This window comes from Phoenix dactylifera, chromosome 5 (assembly GCF_051530095.1).
Source record: "Phoenix dactylifera cultivar Ajwa chromosome 5, Ajwa_hap1_PhDact_Kaust_v1.1, whole genome shotgun sequence".
NCBI classification, from domain to species: Eukaryota; Viridiplantae; Streptophyta; class Magnoliopsida; order Arecales; family Arecaceae; genus Phoenix; species Phoenix dactylifera.
Genome location: NC_143194.1, coordinates 18,717,912 through 18,736,990, shown reverse-complemented (window position 1 = coordinate 18,736,990; position 19,079 = coordinate 18,717,912). Strand labels below are relative to the sequence as shown.

Below are 19,079 nucleotides of genomic sequence, written 5' to 3'. Positions count from 1 at the left end.
AATGGGTTATGTTGGTCCGGTCGGATTACCTATTTAACAAAAATGTCAGGTTCAGATTTAAAATTTTGACCTATTTAATAAATAGGTCCGGTTTAGGTTGATGAATTTTTAACCCGACCCGCATCCAACCCAACCCGTATCTGATCTAACCCAATCTGATCGCCACCTCTAAAGCTACTATTCATCTAAATTTGGTGTCCATTTATTCAAATTCTGACACGATCATGCACATAGCAACCTAAGCCTAATTTTTTTTAAAAATAAGAAAGAGCCTTTAATGCATACCCACAAGCTTAGAAAAAATACATATAAAAGCCATAATAAGATTCTACATGGATCCAAGCTCAAATTAATTTTCTAAAATATTTATATTTAAAAATTAATTTTAAATTTAAAAAAGATTAAAAATATGTAATTAATACAAAAAAATGAAAAATTAGTAGTATGTATTTCATATTTCTAAAGTATTTTTTGAAGTAAAAACATATTTTTCTGAACTTATGATATATAAATATATTTTTAAATTTTAAAATATATAAATAAATTAAAAAATATAAAAATTAGTACTATATATTAGATAAGTCGGATATATTTTTTGAAGTAAAAAATATTTTTTGTATTGGAACAAAATTTTACTATTTCTAAATAATTAATAAAGTGATATGCTTGATAAACCTGCAGGAATGGAAATATCGAGAAAAAAAGACCCATGTGTGACATTAGTTAGGATCATAGGCAAATGCTCTTGAATCGGCACTACTGGAAGTGCAACTAGTGCAACACAATTTAAGGGAGGAAGAGTAATCATGTTGATTATCCCAATGTACCTACGTGCCAAAATGCCAAAATGACAAAATGCCCAAAGGAAGTTCGGCAGCTAATGAAGCATTTCACTAATTTCACAGTAGCAAAGAGGATTTCCAAGAAGGTAGAGATGGACTACCAAGCGGCAGAGCCACTTTGCTATCACTCCAGAGAGACAGAGGAGGTGTTCACTCCAAATGACGAAGCACAAATCCAGGCTGCCATTCAGGCGAGCCTAGATGATCAGTGGAAGCACGATAAGGTAGCGAGGCATAAGGCTCTATTTGGGCCCTCACACTATGAGTCGGGCTCCAGTTCTGCGACCAGCAGGGCAGATCCAAAGTTCAGGAAGACCTCCTTAGTTAGGAAAACTTGAGAGGTGGTGGTCGTATTGCATCTATGATGGAGACTTTTTGTAGCATAAAGAAATCCTCCAAGAAGATTCCACCAGGAGCCACCATCCATGATTTAGATCTACATGCCTTTCCAAGCAAGAATTCGAAGCAGCAGAGGAGTGACAGCATGCTAAAGAAGAATAAGGAGGATATATGGCGGCTATTGGATCCTGCTTCCACTTCAGCCATATTGCAGCGAATACGGCAGAAAATACGTACTATAGATTTGTCATTTCCTCCATACAAGCTACCAGTCCCAATGTAGATCCTTCAGAACCGAAGAACATCTATGGTGAGCTTCTTGACAATAATGAAGAGCTAAAGAAGTGGACTGCCTTATACAAGAACAAGTGGCCCACATGTGACCTAATTTGATTCTAGCAATCCAAATATGTAGTATACACAAAGATATAGAAGGAAATTTCAAAAAAAAAAAAAATACACGTATAATACAAGGTTATGAGCTTACCAAGGCTTTGGCGTACAGCCTTTTTTAGGTCCTCTTGGAACCTCTCTTCATCATCCAATTCGGCATGCAATGGTCTCAATGTCTCTGTTCCATTATCTCCTGGCCACAAGAAATCAATTTTTCATTAGGAAATAAAATTCACACAAGTTGTCTGAACTGCCCTATCTAGCTGTTTCACTATTGACTGGTAGTTTTACAATGTTTGGTGCCTTTTTTCAAATTATTTAGCTCTCTGATTTATAAAAATTAAATTATTGAATTCAATCCGTGAAAACCTGCCATAAATTCTTCCCTTGGATGCGGACTCCTTTTTTGTTTCTATTAACTACTCTAAATTTTTGAATTCAAGACAAGATGCCATGTTATTGCATGCTTCTACATATATAGCTTCACTGTTATCTCTGTTCGCACGGAGCACAAGAAAATGAGGACAAGAGATGGTAGACTTGGTTGGATTGGTGCTGACATGTATGACATCAATTACCCTTTAAGAGCTAATTGTAAAAAACATATTACAGACTAATTTACCATTTATATCAAATCTTCATTTCATAGACGAGGTGATCTGGAAACACACTAAATACTGAAACTAGAATATCACAGTACCATATATTTTATTTAAGCTGACTAGAATACTTCTCCAATTTAATAACTGGACTATGAAAAGCCACAACACAAGTCCTTCCATCCACTGTTCATCAAGACTTGATTTATAGCTTGAACAGATTAGACATTAAGCAATATATATGCGCACACAAACATACACCCACAGATACACATATATATGTTCGTGCACAAATAGGTAGATACATATAAGGGGTGTGTCATGTGTGTGTGTGTGTGTGTATGTACATGTGTAACATATACGTACACACTAAATCACAAGTGTATATGTTCGTGCATATACAGATACATGCATATAGGCACCTTTATACACGTATGTACGTATTCAGGAATCAACAGAAAGAGAAAAATGCAATCAGCACATTTGTAAAATGTTGTTAAGAGGCAACACGTTAACAAAATTTCAACTTACTGCCTTAATGGTAGAGGTTCGTCTGTTACTGAACCTCACTACCAGCCATTCTTGTTTATAATTTGTGTATAATCATAAAAAGGCTCCATCATATCCTTGTCAACTGTCCTTTAAACAACCAGATCAGGTTGATTTAATTGGCACTTATTAAATCTTGTTCATGGGAACTGGTGAGATTTCGTTTTGGGGCATCTGTTCAACAGTTGATTCTAATGCCATTATCAATGAAATCAAAGTAACATTTCACCTAGGCCTTCAGTGCAAAATCATCCTAAAAATTCTATTCAACAAGCATAAAGTATGCAGGTTGCTCATGTAGAGTATTAAAGTCAATTATGTAATTTTAGATGGAATCATCGAAATCACCTGCGGAGCGACCCCAAAACTCTATATGTTGCAAGACAAGGCTTGACAAAAACATCAATGGAGCCATGGATGGTCAAAAAACTTTAAGCAGGTGTAGAACCATAGACTTTCTACTTTTTGCATCATGGAGACAAGATTTTATTCGATTCTACTGATATGTCAACAAATTTACTTATGGGAATTAGGTAGGACAAAGGGTTTATTAATTAAAAAAACAAAAAATGAGGAAAAGAGTGGCGAAAAGTTAATCAAAAACTTGGGAAACCACTATATTTGCTTCAGCAAGGAGTTTTGATGTTGGTAAAAAGTAATGGTCATAAAATGAATTGTAGTTCTTTCACTAAAACTAGCTAAAGGAATTGGGAAACCAAATTTTCCCAAGTCGTACAAGCATTTGAAAGGATAGAATTAAGAAATCAAGTCAAATGCACCTATATTGCCATTCCACTCATTAAAAATTGGTCCTCAAAAGATTGATTAGCAAATAATGCTCCTTTTTGACAAAAACTTTAATTAAGATCCAGAAAGAATCTCATCATAGAGATAGAACCAAAACAGGGGGGCAACTAGTGTGTTCTAATAAACCGAGTTAAAGCAGATATATTTTTTGATTTCTAATGAATCTGAACTTTTTTGAATCCAACATCATCAACTCAAACATGAAAGCAGCTCTTATATCAGACTTAGAAATTTTCCCCCTTAGATTGACTCTTCCCAAGACTGGGGCAACATTTCAAAAGGACTGCATAGTGGTTGCATAAGTTTAAAATGCAACTAATAAAGTTGGCCAGCCGGTCATGGAGATTTCACAGCAAGGCCCCTTTTTTATTTCTAAGAACTCTGACGAAAGATGAAAAATCATTAGAAGTTCTAAAAGAGAAAAGAAATATACAGAGACACCTATCTGCATGTGTTTGACTGTGCTGCATGCAAAATAATGAATGAACTTGTGAGTTGAGATGGCAAACAAGTCTTCCCTATGTCATATGAGAAAAGCAAATTCATAATCAAATGGAAATGGAAAGGACACATAAAACTAATATTGAAATTACAAGAATCGACCATTCAACTTCAACCCATGGAGCAGATTTGTTCATCCGTAGAGAAACACATGAAATCATAAATGTAAGTAACAGGTCACAAAAGGGAGAAATCTCCTAAATTATCAAGTAAGAAATTGGAATCACAGAAAACATTTGGAAGATCTTTAAAAGAACAAGATGCTAAATCAATAAGTGAGAAAGTGCATACCTTGCTTGCGTTTAAAATGTGATTGGCTGTTGGTTTTCTTGATCTTTTGAGGGCCAGAATTGTTGACATATTTTACAGGCCTTCCATTTTTCTCTATTCCGTTCAATTTCAAGCTCCCTTTGTCTGGAATTCCATTGTCCTGGCCAAAAGGTTGTACCTCATCAGTTTTAGTTTCATGGCATTTCTCGCTGTAGTCACCACTAAACTGCTGTGCTTCTGAATTTAGCCTCTGATCCAGCCTACAAGATTTATTTCTAGACTGGTTGAACTTAAAACTTTGATGGTCCTTGTGCATGGCTTCTTCCGAGAAATGAAAATCACCGAAACCAATGCCTTCTAGACGAGCTGGAGGAATATCATTATGCAATCTGGCCAGATAATCCAGACTTGGGTTTGAATTAATAGCACATGGTTCTTCTACTGCATTTTTTGAGAACATTGTGGCATTCTTAAACTGCTCTGCAAGGTGTTTTTTCTTGGCCTCATCTTCAATGCGCCTTTGGTACTCCAAAGTTTCCTCAAGCTTTCTTTCCTCTGCCTCGAGTTCCACCCTACACCTAAATTCCTCTTCTTTTTTTTTCAAGTGATCACCATTTATCATGTGTTCAGGCTCAAAAAGGTCACCATCAGCAAGAAACTCACTGCAGCAAAATATGCATATTGACTAGGTCAACAGCTGTATAAGTCAAAACTTCTGCCAAGTATAGGATCAACTTGCATCTCTCTGCATTTTAACATATTTATACTGAAAAAAAGAGTTAAAAAGAAACGACCAGATACTACAGTGATCACCGGAATGTATAGCAATGACCTAAATCAGCTTGTACAATATGTGATTAATAATTTTGGATAGAAACTCCCAAAAGAACTGAAAGTTACAATTTGATTGAATCGAGATAAGATATGAGCAGAAAAGTTATCACATACCATTAAAGTGATTAATAATTTTATTAAATAGCCACTATCGACAAATTGTGAGCTATTATGAAGAAAGTTGAATTATCAGAACATGAGTTGGAAGAGGATGCTATTAAAGTAAATGAGCTCCAGCTGCTGCATATACACCTTGCGTCCCTACCAAAACTCTTCGTTTCACCAAGGATGAGGAGTTTTAGTTCCTTGAAAGACTAACAGAACATCATAAAGTTTGGTAGAAAAATTCTTGAATACTCCCAATTTTGATGGAGATAATCCAATCCACTTGGTTCAGTGTTCAATCTTCAAAAATGAAGCCCATCAATAATGGCTGTGCTGCTGTGTTAGGCTTCCTGTGTCCCTCTAGGATTAGTACAGCAGGATGAAGAATGAAACTTTTTAAGTTTACCAACTTGCTTATGTATGCAAGTGTTGGAAGAAGAGAGCTTAATAAATTAAGCAAGCAGATGCTCTAGAAGGCAATTGATATGAGTCATGTGAATCTCAATTTAGAGACATGGTCCAAGATCCAAGCAAAGTGAGCATATTCACTCAGAGATGATCTAAAATAATGGTATAGGTTCATGCCTCTCTCAGAAAAAGGGAAAAAAGAGAAAACACTATGTTATAGAGGGCTTGGCATAAAAAGTGTCTCATCAAACCAGGATTTGGAGGTCAAAAGCGTCCATCTAGACTTTTCTTTCTTTGCTACAACAAGACAAATAACAATTTGTAGGTACATTTTTTCATTTTCTTGATGCACGACTCTTAGGAATATTGCATGACACGTATTGTTACTCAATACAAGCATGCAAAAACTATATGAGCTTAAAATCAACTCAGCTTGACCCATTTTAAGTTGGTACAGAGTTTACTGGGAAACATTAAGGCCTGGACATGCAATGGGCTCCATAAATAGCAATCTCTGGACTTGTAATGGCCCTCATGAATGTGGATAGCACCTAGTCGCGGCCCTCACACATACAGCAATGCATGTTGAATAAGGTAGGCATGTGTATAAATGTTATCACTTGTGTGGACCATGTACACAGCACACCCCTCAAGGGTCTTGTGATACAATAATCAATCACAATAATCAAAGAGTTCATGTACAGTTTAAAAATCATCAGAGTACTAGGTTCTCATGCAGTCAACTTTACCCCCTAGAAAGAGAGTTATAGAATCAAGGGACGCGAGCGAGTAAACCTGCCTTTTGACACGTGAGCAGACACTGCTCACTTTTTACCCATGAGCTTCGAGGCCACCCTCCTTTGTTTTATCTTTGAAGATTGTTTTTTGGGGCACTAAAATCTGACAATGCATGAAAGTCAAGCACCAAAAAATGTTTCGATAGAAGATTGCACATTAGAGAGTGAACTTTATACTTGTTAGTGGAAAAGGTGGCATGAAAATATGGTTGCTAGTAAAGAAATTATGCCTAATTAAGCGCTTGCTTTTAAGAGGATTCTGTTGGTTCCAGCAGCCAACACATGAACTTCAGCAAAGACCAACAATGGGTAATATAAACATATTAAAAAATGACTATAATGTCAAGTATAGATGCTAAGTCGCTCACCATGTAGAAACTCTACAGAGTGCCTTTATACATGTTAACAAAGCTTAACTAGCAAATTGAGTGAAGTAAAGAAGCCGACACAGGCAAATTTGTGTTAAAGGACCAGCAACATGTCACTTTCTGGAAATGAAGTCATGATCATTTCCAAAACGTTGACAAAACCAAGGAATTAGGTGAAAGACAATGAGTTGAAGCATATTAATTGAGGATAAAAGATTCAGGAAGACAGATCAAAATAACAGGATACAGTAGAAAGAGTGGATTTAGCCTATAACATATTTCTGAGAGGCACACGAACACGTCAAGAAACAATTATAAGTTATGATGGTTAACTCACCATTAATTTCTCAATATATGCAATGAAAAATTCTTGCACATCAATAAGGCCCAGGTAAAGGATTGACACAATTCAGTAACAAGCTCTGAATGCTTGCCTAGGCACTAAGACGAGGCGAGGAAGCCCCTTAGCACCTCAAAAGTCCCCAAGCAGGGCGAGTTTACTGAGGCAATGCCAAGGAAAACGCTTGGGACAAAGAGGTGCGTGGGCTAGCGCCTCTCTAATATCCAGAAATATTCTTCCTACTCCTTTCCTGCCCATTCTTTTAGAGCTTTATTAGGTTTACTTTATGGGTTATTTTGGTCTATTTGACTCCTTAGAAATAAAAGGCTACTCTTTTTTTTTTTTTTTGATAACACGGATAACTTCATACCATTTTAGCATGAGTACAACCAACAAAATCAGAAAAGAGAAGAAGGCGAAGAGGGGAAGGGGAAGACTCATAACTATCCCATAAAAAGCCACCGGAGTGCTAGGCAACGTACGAAGCCGCCTAATCAGCCGCCCTATTCGCCTCCAGTAAACATGACTGAGACGGGAATCCACACAGTCCCACAACAGACCACGGATATCGTACAGAAGAGAATGCTCAACACCTGCCCTAGTGTGACTCTGGATCCACCCAATAACAGTGGCCGAATCCCCTTCAAGATGAATTCGATCAGCCCCTAGGACGAGAAAAAAATAAGAGATGCCCTCCCAATCTTCCCTCATCTCCGCTTCAGCAGAACTATCACAAATCCCTTGTCGCGATTAATTGGAATCAAGGCCTCTGATAACAAACCTAGCCCCACCTCTCCTTCCGTTATCGGACACATTGTCGTCAAAGTTTACCTTAAGAAAACTCGGGGAGGGAGCTCTCAGACGATAAATATCGGCCAAGGCACTATCAGAGCTGAATGGGAGCCCCATGTGTCTCTCACAATCCCGATTCCTTGAACAGTCTGAGCCTGAGTCTACCCTACTGCATGGATAAGCGCCCTATCAGCAACAATCCTCGGACTCTTGCCATCTATCCTCAAAAACTTCAGTGTTTCTATCCACAGATATGATAAGCAACATAGGCGCATCTAACACCACTGGCCTCAATGACTGATCTCTCCACGGAGCTCTTTAGGTAATCTAGGAACGTCGCCACCGAGGTCAGAGACTATAGGAAACAGTAGACAGCACCTGTTAAGCGCCACACTAAGACTGTCCTCGAGGAGCCAAATAGAACATGCTCCACTAATTCCTCCACCTTTGGGCATCCGTCACAAGTAGGGGAAAGCCTCAGCAGAGCACACCCCTGGTCAGAAGATAGCCCCACACAACTTTCATAGGAACAAGGCGACTCATGGGTGAATGTGAAGCCTCCATAGCCAACTCCTATCGATCGAACGTGGCACCATAGCTCTATACAGCTTCTCGAGATCTAAGATCCTCACCTTGGATCTGCAGGTCGAGCCCCAAGTCCTATCCAATCCACCCCCCCTTGGAATCGGCACGGCTAGGATCCTCTCTGCCAACTGCTCCCCAAATTGCCGTTGAACCATCGCTACATCCCATCTCCTCTCCCCTGGGCTAAGAAGGTCACACACCCTAAGAACTGAGCTATCTACATCAAATATGATGGGCCATAACTGCAGAGGTAGGTCAAAAATCCAAGTATCGTTCTGCACATCAATTGACTAGTCGTTGCCGACCACCAATCTAATCCAAGGTAGCACCCTCGGAGCACGGAAACACATGTCACGCCAGATGAGGGAGCAGTGTCGATCAGTCCGAAAATCAAATATTATGGTCTGATTGCCATACTTGGCTCTCATCAAAGCACTCCACAGGCCCTCGGGCTCAAGCAGATACTGGGCCACAAGTCTAGCCAGCCACCCTCCTCATCAGTAGAATGCAAATGCCCAAGTCCCCACTGCTGCGAGGCTGACAAAGCACCTCTCAGGCCACCAAGTGAACACCTCCCTTCCCATCCTGCATTCCCTAAAGAAAATTTCTGAACATCCGCTCCAATCTCAACAACGGCATCTTAGGCAGAATCGTATTGGACAAAAGGTAGACCGGGACTTAGCTGAGGACAGATCTCACCATCACTCTACCCATCATAGAAAGGACGATTACTTGCCACCCCTCCAGCCTCTGACTGATGCTCTGCTCAATCTCACCACATTCTGCCCTCTGCAGTCGTCTCCCCATGATGCATACCCCCAAATATCTATTGCAGCCAACCTGTTCTCCATCCCCCAAAATCTCTCTTACTGACTTGGCTAAGTTGACTCGCTGGACTGATGCAACACAATAGTCCTCCAAGATACTCTTAATCATTATGGCACTCTGTCTCATAGCTCGAATAACGAGAATACAATAATCCGCAAAAAAAAGATGGGAGATTGGTTCGACTATCGAGGCAGGCCTATAGGCCTCAATGACCTATGTCAAAGAAGCGGCCCAAAGGACTCGGGATAAGGCATCAACGCAAATAATGAATAAGTAGGGGGAGAGGGGGCAACCTTGATGAAGACCAATAGTGGAGTAGAAGAGAGTGGGCATGCCATTCACCAGGATGGCGAAGGACGGGGTCTAAACGCATTCCATAATCCAACGGATCTAGTCCTCATGAAACCCAAAACTCTCCAAGAAATAAGAGAGAAAGCACCAGCTCATCCAATCGTAATCTCTCTCCATATCCAGCTTGACAGCCATGAGACTCCATCAACACAAGGCTCTCTGCAAATCATGCATGAACTTTTGAGCAATAAGAATATTGTCGGAGATGTTGTGACCACCAACAAAGGCTCCCCACTCGAGGCCAATGAGACTAGGAAGAATCCTTCTAAGTCTAAACACCATGATCTTCGCGATAGCCTTGTATAGAGTAGAGCAAAAACTGATAGGCCTGTTGTGACTTAACTCAGTAGCATCTTGCCGCTTAGGAATCAAGGTAACGAACGTCTCCTTCCATTCCCTCGGCATCGATGTCGTGCCAAAAAACTGACTAATAGAAGCTACCACCTCGTGTTGGATAATAGCCTAGTACCTCCTAAAGAAGGCCGCCCTCCAAAATCGAGGCATAATAAGGGCGTTTTGTCCTCCGCCATCGACCAGAAAGCCGCTCTCGCCTTAGGTATAAGGCTGAAAATAGAATTTCTGCTCTCAGGCTAGGTCGACCAACTCTAACTGAAAAACTGCAAAAGCTCCAAACTAATGGCCCCTGCATCCTCCGTCATCACTCCACCACTGTCCCTAAGGCTTTAGATAGTATTTCTTTGCCTCCTAATTATTGTCGATCGGTGGAAAAATAAAGTATTTCAATCGCCCTCCAAAATCTATTGTACTCTGGACTTTTGCTGCTAGAAGGTCTTCTGCTGGCATAAGAAAGAGTGATGCATAGACAGCTTTGATCTCGGCTCTGACAGATCCTCCAAACACATACCCCGATCCTGCTCCTCCTTGGACTAGAGAGAGGCAATCGAGTCTTCAGACTCTTCAAATCTCCTAAAAATATCACCCACCTTCTCTCGGTTCCACCTCCGGAGTCGACGCCTGAGTAACTGGAGCTTGCGAGTCACCCGATACATCACGTCACACCGCACTGCCATACACCACACCTCCCTGACTATGTCCCAAGACCTCGTGTACGAAAGCCAGATCTTCTCAAAGCGGAAGAGGCAACAATAAGAAATGGGGGACTGCGTGCATACGAGGATAGGGCTGTGGTCTGACCCAATACAGGGTAGGTGACATACATGGTAATCCGGAAAGTGCTGGATTCATCCTACCACAGCAAAAGTCCTGTCAATCCTCTTCCAAACCCTCGCTCAACCCTGGCAGTTGTTGCAACAAGTGAACCTCGGCTCGACGAACCCAAGGTCCACTAGACCATTGGCAGTGATGAAGTCTTGAAATTTCCTGACCTCGGCCTTGCCCGAGAATACCCTGCCCCTTTGTTTCTCTTGCGACCCATCAATACAGTTAAAGTCGCCTGCCAACCACAATGGAGGTACCCTATTGCACCATACAAGATACCTCACACCATAACCCTCCACGCCCCCTATAATCTGTGCTAGCACAGACTGTAAATAAAACCAAGGACTGCCATTGCCTTCGAAAATTACCATAATAGCTTGCTGATTACACCTATGAAAATTGTAGAAATTGGCAAAACCCAATTTCCACGCCACCACTACATCTCCGGACAAGCCCTAAGGCTCAATTGCATAGAAGCCCCATAATGGAGGAAATCGCCATCTAGCTCGCTGAACGCTCCGACATGACAATCTTGTCTCCAAAAGGACACACATCCAGCTCATTCAACTGCACTAACCTCCTAAACGTGGCTCAGAAGAAAGGCTTCTCGACCCCTCTACAGTTCCAAAACAAGAGCTTATGTTGGTGAAGAAGAATCCTCCAGCTAATCGCCGCCCTCGATCCCCTCGCCGGCCCCGCCCATGCTCGCACCACCCGCTGCACCACCTTGAACCTCATCACCGTTGCACGGGTTTTAAAGCCCAACCGCCAAGGCTGCCTTGAGCTACCAGACAGCTTGGACATGGCCGTCGACCACCTCCTCCTGGACCGTCATCTCCGGTCCAACCAGCTCTGTCTCCGCCGCCTCACCAGTCATCGTCAACACCCTAGGCCCCAACTCTATCGCATCGCTCCCCATTCACCGCCCCCTACACTCCGAGTCCCTAATCCTCCCAGCCATCGCTGCTTGGTCTGCTTTACCTCTAGCCTAAGTGGCGACCAGCGTCCCAGGCAAAGAAGCCACTGCCAAAGTCGGTGGAGTGCGGTGGTGTCGATCGAGCTCACCTTTTGGGGAAGAAGGCGTGGGCTTTTGGGGGGAGGCGTATCATAGCCCTATGCTAAGCTTGATCGGTCTCCTCATAGCCCACTTTAGTCCGCTCCGAGGGTGGGCTTCTGGCCCACACTAGAGCTCGCCTCAGTCATCTCTGCGTCCGTGATGCCCGGCCCACTAGCCTGACCCACATTGCCGCTCCTTTGGGGCCATCCCATGGTCCTACCCGCCTTAACATCCAACTCGGGATCAGAGCTGAGTTGATTTGCTCTCACCTTGATTTGCGCCGATTCAGGGGCGAGGATTATCTTCTCTGGTGAGCGTCAATGAGTTACCTTGGGCGACATCTGCCATCTATTGGAATTACGTGGCAAACCCAGCGAACTCAGTCTGTTCCTAAAGGAACTCGGTCCAGACTGGGACGAGCTCGGCCCTAAGGTGGACTCATCCATTTTTCTCACCTACACCCCGCTCCTGGCAACCCTTGACTGCTAGATTTTGGTCGTAACCAGCCACAGGCCAAACACCAACCTACTCTCGATTCCCGACCCCTCCTCCATCCAAGCTACCACCTCCCGGTCCGTTTCCACCACATCGGGGCAGGGAAAACCCTATTGCGCCTTTCCTTCCTCAATGTCGACACCAGTAGCGAAAAAAGGCAGTCCTCATCTTTGTGTCGATTTTGCCACATTAGTAGTAGAAGGCCGGAATATTCTCGTAGATGAAGTTTTGCCAGAAGCTACCTCGCCCCCAGTTTAAGATCCCTAGTTTGAGCGATTCTAGGGCATTGATCTTAATCTTGGCTTGAGCATAGCCTAGATTTTGGAGATGTTCGATGAAGCCGTTGAGAACTATAGGCCGGCCCACCACCGCCGCTATCTCTATAATCGACTCCTCCCAGTATTCCAACGGAAGGTAGGGTAGCCGAACCCAAACCTCCGACCTCTTCGCCTTATCCACGTTGGGGATGAAATCCGATGCCCATGGTTTCGTCCCCAGCAGTTGCCTGGCCACTACCCACGGCCCGCCGATCAAAGCCGCATTTTGGTCATCCTCGCATCAAAAACCGGAAGACATTGTGGTCCTCCACCATGATTTCCAACTTCCCCCAATCTTGAGATCCCGAGCAAACCATTCAACAGGAACCCTTCGCCCGAGGCTCCAAGCGACGACCACCCTCGTTTCCCACGCCTACCTTGTCATCTCCACTCGCTCCTCCGATAGATCCAGAACCTCCACGAAGTACCGCTGGAGGTTTTCAATCTCCTCCTCGGAGATTCGGTGGTTCGTCCACGTAGGTTGCTGAGGAATGCCCTGCACCACACCGGACCACGTCTGGTTGTCCTCATCTTGCCCATGGTTCAGCCGGTCCTCACTACCGGAAGACCCCTTCATCGGCCTTGCACTTCGGTCAGCCATTGTGGTTACCCACCAACTGCTTGACAAAAGTACCCAGCAACCACATGAACTTCAAAGCCTTGCTACCCAAAGCGCTACACACAGGAACAGACACTTTGTTGTTCAATGATTTGCCTTTTGCATTATATTTTACTTGGAAATATCAAATATGTTTTGGGAAGTGGTATTTTGTTATCACATTTGAACTTTGAAGCTACTAAAGGGTGCCCAGTGGTTTATTTTATGGACTTTTGTTTAAAAATATAATATGAAAACTGAAAAGTAATATTTTGATATGATGTTTTGAAAGATGTGAAACACAATACCTAATGTACAACACAATTATGATTTTTGATGTGGAAACTTGAATGACTAATCCTATAATGCTTGTGTTATTTTCAGATACATACAGTAATTATTTCTATACATTTACTGATTTTCTTTTAAACTAGCGCCTTCCTTTCTTGAGGCGAGCACCTTTTTTGGTGCCTAGCACCTTAGGCGACATAGAGGTCCTATCGCCTTAAGGGCGCCTTTTCATCTTAATAACCTTGAACAAAATGGGGCTTTACCATTTAATGATCTAGCAAAATAAGAAGAGATAGAATAACATAGAATTCTAGAATTGAGAACTTAAATAGCTATGCAATTCTCCTATTATTCCCCATTCCAACTAATGCTCTACAGGCTGCAGATTGAAGAACAATAGGAAAGTCATGCAAACAACGCATAACCTTTTCTTTTTGAAAGACTTATGTTATTAAATTTACTGAGCTGAGTAGGCCAACTCATCTCATACACGGGGTTGGTGGCATAAGCGCTTCAACAAAGCTTTGCATGTCCAAAATCATTTAACCAATCAATTTCAAGAAATTCAGCAAATGCTCCCCAAGAACTTGATGTGATCGAACATGTAAAATACCTGATCTCATTTGTGGAGCACAAAAATCATTTTCTTGCTTCAATAAAATGGTCTACTTCTTCATTCCAATTTCCCTTGCCTCTAAGCAGAGTCTACAAGACATCTTGACTAATAAAGGACTCAACATTCATCTTATTCATCTAAAACTAGAACTAGTTAGTGAACTATATCCAATAAGGAATAAAGACTGATCTCAGCAAGGAAAAAATTATGCTCTCTAAAAGCTTATATACTTAAAATTAATTATCCCGTTGTCCATTAGTCTCAACATCACCAAACAAGGAAAGCGATACTGCCCTAAACTACCCAGTTTGGGGTGTACCGAACCGAACCAAAGCATAACCACCAAAACAATTATGCCCTTCGGTTCGGAAAATCACCCAAACTGCTCCGAACTAGATGGTTCGGAGCGCTACAGGTGTGAACTACCCGGTTTGCACCAGTATGGGGCGGTTCGGCGCCCCCTCCCCTCAATTATTTGAGAGAGGCACCCCCTTATGGCTATTCTTTTCAATAATAGTTTTTCCAATTACAAGCATAGTCGTCCAACAATATTATTTGTGATTCAAGACCAAATCATAACCATGAAGCCACAAACACATGTTGGATCTCTACTCTTTCATATTCAAGATGCACATGATGACCTATGGTTTTAAGCCATGTCAACAGAAATTCATGTTCGAAGCAGGGCTTCTTAAAAGACCATGCAGCAAATAATCAATCAATAACACATTTTGTCTAGATGCAGATGCAAGTTAGAAATAACTCAACATGACCAGTATCTATCATATAGTGGCATGCAACCATCCACATAACAAGAAAGATAAAAATGGATAAGATGCTCAAGGTTGCAAAGATTGGTCGTGATGGTGAGGGGTGGTGTAGTTAACATTACAAACTAGTGCCACATATTTACAAGTGATAGATAGGAAAGACTTACGATCGCTCTGCAGTTTCCTGATAAAATGGAAGCTGATCATTAGAGCTCACAGCCTGGAAAGCATCAACCAACATCAGCACTAGAGCATTACAAGACATCAGATACCATAACCTCAGTAAAACTAACCGAATCAGAGTCAAGATTGTTACAACCTTTATATCCTTAGCCTTTTTATAATCTTTGTTTTTCTTCTTGTCCTTTGACTTCTCGTTTGTTTGTTTCGAATCACCTCCTTTATTAACATTCTTCTTAGCATCCAGTGCAAGTTCTGCCAGAAAAGCTTCTCTTGCAGCATCAGACTTCTCTGCAGCATCTTTGTCTACCAGATCCTCCAAGTGCAGCTGCCCAACAAAGAGAATGCAGCAAAAGGTGTAAGTACAAAATCAGTTACATGATGTCTAGGCATTTGAAATATTTAATTGGAACAGCATGCATACTGACCCGCAAAAAAGACTTTACAAGAGGCAGAACAACCGTCCGATAATCAAAGGTAGAGGCAGGCCCGAGCTTGAGCTCCAACTGCTGCATGCCAGTGACACTTCGCATGATCTTTGCATCAATCTTGTTAAGCTGCAACCAGAACGTAATGGATGAGTCTCTGATATCAAGCACATAGAGCTTGTAAAAACCTTTTGATAAAAAGATGATAATTCCACCCACCTCGACAGATAATTGCTCCTTCTGTCTTTGAATAGCTCCGCCTATGCAAGTGTCTGTTTGATGCAAGTAGTCATGCATTCTCCAATCATCATCTTCACCAGAGTCCAGATCACAGAGACGGGATGTCATACAAGACAAAGTATCATCATACCCAAATTGAGAGACATTCAGAGCTTGTGCCTCCTTAAGAACGTTAGAGATGGCATCCAACTCAAATCTACTGCTGATGAACATCTCATCATTCTGCCTTTCAACAAGCTCTTCTTGTCGCTTCCTCAGAACAGCCTCATAACTTTGAGACACAAGCTTCCCACCATGTTCCCTTCTCTTGAGCTCTTCAAAGCAAAGATTTTCCACAGTCTGCAGAGCCTCCTCATAGCTTAGATGTTCACATTTCCTCTCACACATGCTTTGCAAGAGGTAGAACTCCTTCTCAAGCATCCGAAGGATTTCCATACCCTGATGTGACTTCTCCTCTCGCATACGAGTCCAAGCTGACAGTTGTCCCCCACTTGAAGGACCAGCATATAACCAGGAAAACAGAGCATTAGTATCAGGCGCGCTTTCTGTACCCTCATCAGAGCCATAATTATCAGCATTTCCAGAACCAATCTTTCTGCTGAACGAACGGCCATCCAGAAGGAGATTGGATGAGTCACAACTCAGAGTGATTGCATCAAGAACTTCACTCCCCTGTCCAGCAGTATCTGCATCACCAGCATTGCTATCCTTCTCAGAGTATCTCCCTAACCCACAGGACTGTGACAACTCCTGCAAAAACTTAAGGATTTTTCGGAGCTGTAAAGCACCCAAGAAGCAAATACAAATAGGTGACTGGTCGAGAGAGTGGTTCAGCAGCAGCGAACCGGACTGGAAGCCTTGAATCTCTTCCATGGCGAACTGTATCACCTTGTTCACATGGCTCACCGAGAGGCTCTTATGCTTGACAAGCAACTGAAACATGCCTTGAATTCTTTCCAGAAGCTTGCTCCTTTCCGTATCATCAGACAAAGGCCATCTTTGGGAGACATCATCAAAGTTGGATGCATCGCCATTCCTTCCTTCCATGGTAAACCCATTGCAAGCATCCTGGTCCTTCAACCCTCCATGCTGGGATGAAGGAGAAGAATCTGATTTTTCTCTAGCACTCCAGTACTCTGATGTACAGTGCTTATCCTTGCTGCCAGCATCCGGGTCTACATCCTTGACAAGCGTGCAGCACTTCAGCTGCTCCTCTTCAAGAAATTTCAGAGCAACGGAGGTATCAATAGGCTTCCAGGTCCCATTGACAAGCATCTCTATCCACTCTCCATCAACTTCTTGAGGCAGCACCGACTGCAGCTTCGGCGAGAGGATGCCCATGTGCTCCCGGACCGCATGCTGCATGTGGGAATCGCAATCCGTGAACTTCTCGTCACAACGGCAACAGAGCCAGAACCTCCACGTCCCGTTGGCCTCTGAAAAGGACAGCGCCTCCGAGAGGATGTCGGAGGCGAAGCTGTCCTTGGCCGATGATGAGGTGTGGTGTGCCCTGAGCGCCGGGATGCTGACCGCAAGAAATCCCAGCCGCTTCTCGATGCTCATCGAGTTCCAGTAGGCCCGGATCTGATCCATCCGATCGGTCGAGGAGGCAGGCTTCCGGGAGTTTGCCTTGCGGCGCTCGGCCAGCCGGTGGCCTCCCGAAGATGAGGACACTGGGGAGTCGCCGGCGCGGGCGTCATCCTCGCCCCCGGGCCGCGGGGAATGCTGTTGGAGCAGGCGGGCGGCAGCGACGCGGACCTCGATCTCCTTGCGGCGCTCCTCGGGGGTTTTGGTGGCCTTTTTGATCTCGTTGGGGCGGCGGGCGGCGGGGACGACGCGGACCTCCATGGGATCGTCGGAGAGGCGGCGCATGGGGATGAGACGGAACTTCTCCTCGCCGGCGGCACCGCCGAGGTTCTTCATCCAGGTAGAGATGGAGGCGATGTTGGACTTCTGGATGAGGGCGCGGAGCTCCTGGCGGACCTGCTCGATCCGGGACTCGGGAGAGGAAAGCTTGTGGGCGGCCTCGTCCTGGAGGCTCTCGCGGGCGGGGTCGATGGGATCCAGGATGTTGAGGGCGCGCTCGCACTCCTGGACGACCTCCTCGTAGCCGCGGCCGTCGGTGGCAGCCTCGTAAAGGAGGTTGGCGTAGAAGTGGGCGAACTCGATGGAGGAGGGGGAGAGGGAGACGGCGCGGCGGGCGGAGTCGATGGCGGCGCGGAGATGCCGCAGCTTCGCGTTGGAATCGTCGAGGAGAGCGGCGACCTTCACCTGGACGGTGCCATGGACGCGGTGGAGGAGCGGGGAGGACTCGTGCTGGACGCAGGCGTCCCGCATCAACCGGAGGGCCTTCTTGTGGTTCCCTCGCCGGAAGGCGGTCAGCGCCCGCTCGCACTCCGCCTTCACGGCGGCGGGAACATCGTCCGCCGCCGCCGCTGCAGTCGCAGCAGAAGAAGGCGCTTCCTTGTAATCGGATTGGGGAGGGGCGTCGGCAGCCGGGGAGGGGGAGGCATCGTCGGTGGCGGCGGCGGCGACGACGACGACGGCGGTGGCGTCGGATGTGGGGCGGGCGGGTCGCTGGTGAGGGTTACGCTTCCGGTGGCCCATGGATTAGGAGAGGGGGGAGGAAGGGAGCAGAGGACTGCCCTTCTGCTACTCCTTTTCCTTGTTCCCAAAACCCCACCTAACCCAATCTCGAACCTAATAACAGCATATATAAGGCGAAGGAGAGGGAAATGAGATGGATGTGTGAATCTCTGTACAATAGTAGTTGCTTCGATTAGAATAGGAGGAGAAAAATGAGTTGGAGAAAGTGTGTATGTGGTGGCAAAAGATCAGCGGAGAGGAAGGGAAGATGAGGAGACTAGCCGCGGCGGTGTTCGGGGTAGGACGCCAGAGCCGAGAGAGTCCCTTGGTGATTCATCGATATGTATATATAATTACAATAATAGGCAGCCGAATGTGACATGTGCTATACCTGGTAGCCGAAATGCCGAATACGAGATGCGGGCCATGCGGCCCCTTGGAAATGGGTAACACCGGCCCATGTCGTTGCAGCCGTTGATGCCTTACTGGAGAATGTAGATCTATTCCATTCGTTGATTTCATTGGTTGATTTGCATCACAATTCATTGGACCTTTAAGTTGCATTGACGTTCTTGGTTAATTTGCATCTATCATGGTTCATTGCATCTACTTTA

General features: G+C 44.1%; 1 protein-coding gene across 5 annotated transcripts in view; it reads right to left on the bottom strand.

The window, feature by feature from the left end:
- The window catches only part of LOC103721233 (uncharacterized), a 40,390-nt gene extending 21,565 nt beyond the window's left edge, over positions 1 to 18,825 (bottom strand). For all 5 annotated transcript variants that reach the window (XR_015987037.2, XR_015987038.2, XM_008811354.6 and 2 more), the window contains exons 1-6: positions 15,859 to 18,825; positions 15,640 to 15,768; positions 15,351 to 15,539; positions 15,199 to 15,251; positions 4,322 to 4,962; positions 1,669 to 1,767 (exon numbers count right to left, since the gene is read on the bottom strand). Coding sequence is in view for 3 of the 5 variants with exons in the window: in XM_008811354.6 (XP_008809576.3) it covers positions 1,669 to 1,767; positions 4,322 to 4,962; positions 15,199 to 15,251; positions 15,351 to 15,539; positions 15,640 to 15,768; positions 15,859 to 18,486 (3,739 nt within the window). In the remaining 2 variants the exon portion in view is untranslated. The remainder of the gene's footprint in view (positions 1 to 1,668; positions 1,768 to 4,321; positions 4,963 to 15,198; positions 15,252 to 15,350; positions 15,540 to 15,639; positions 15,769 to 15,858) is intronic.
- Positions 18,826 to 19,079: the final 254 nt, after the last annotated feature.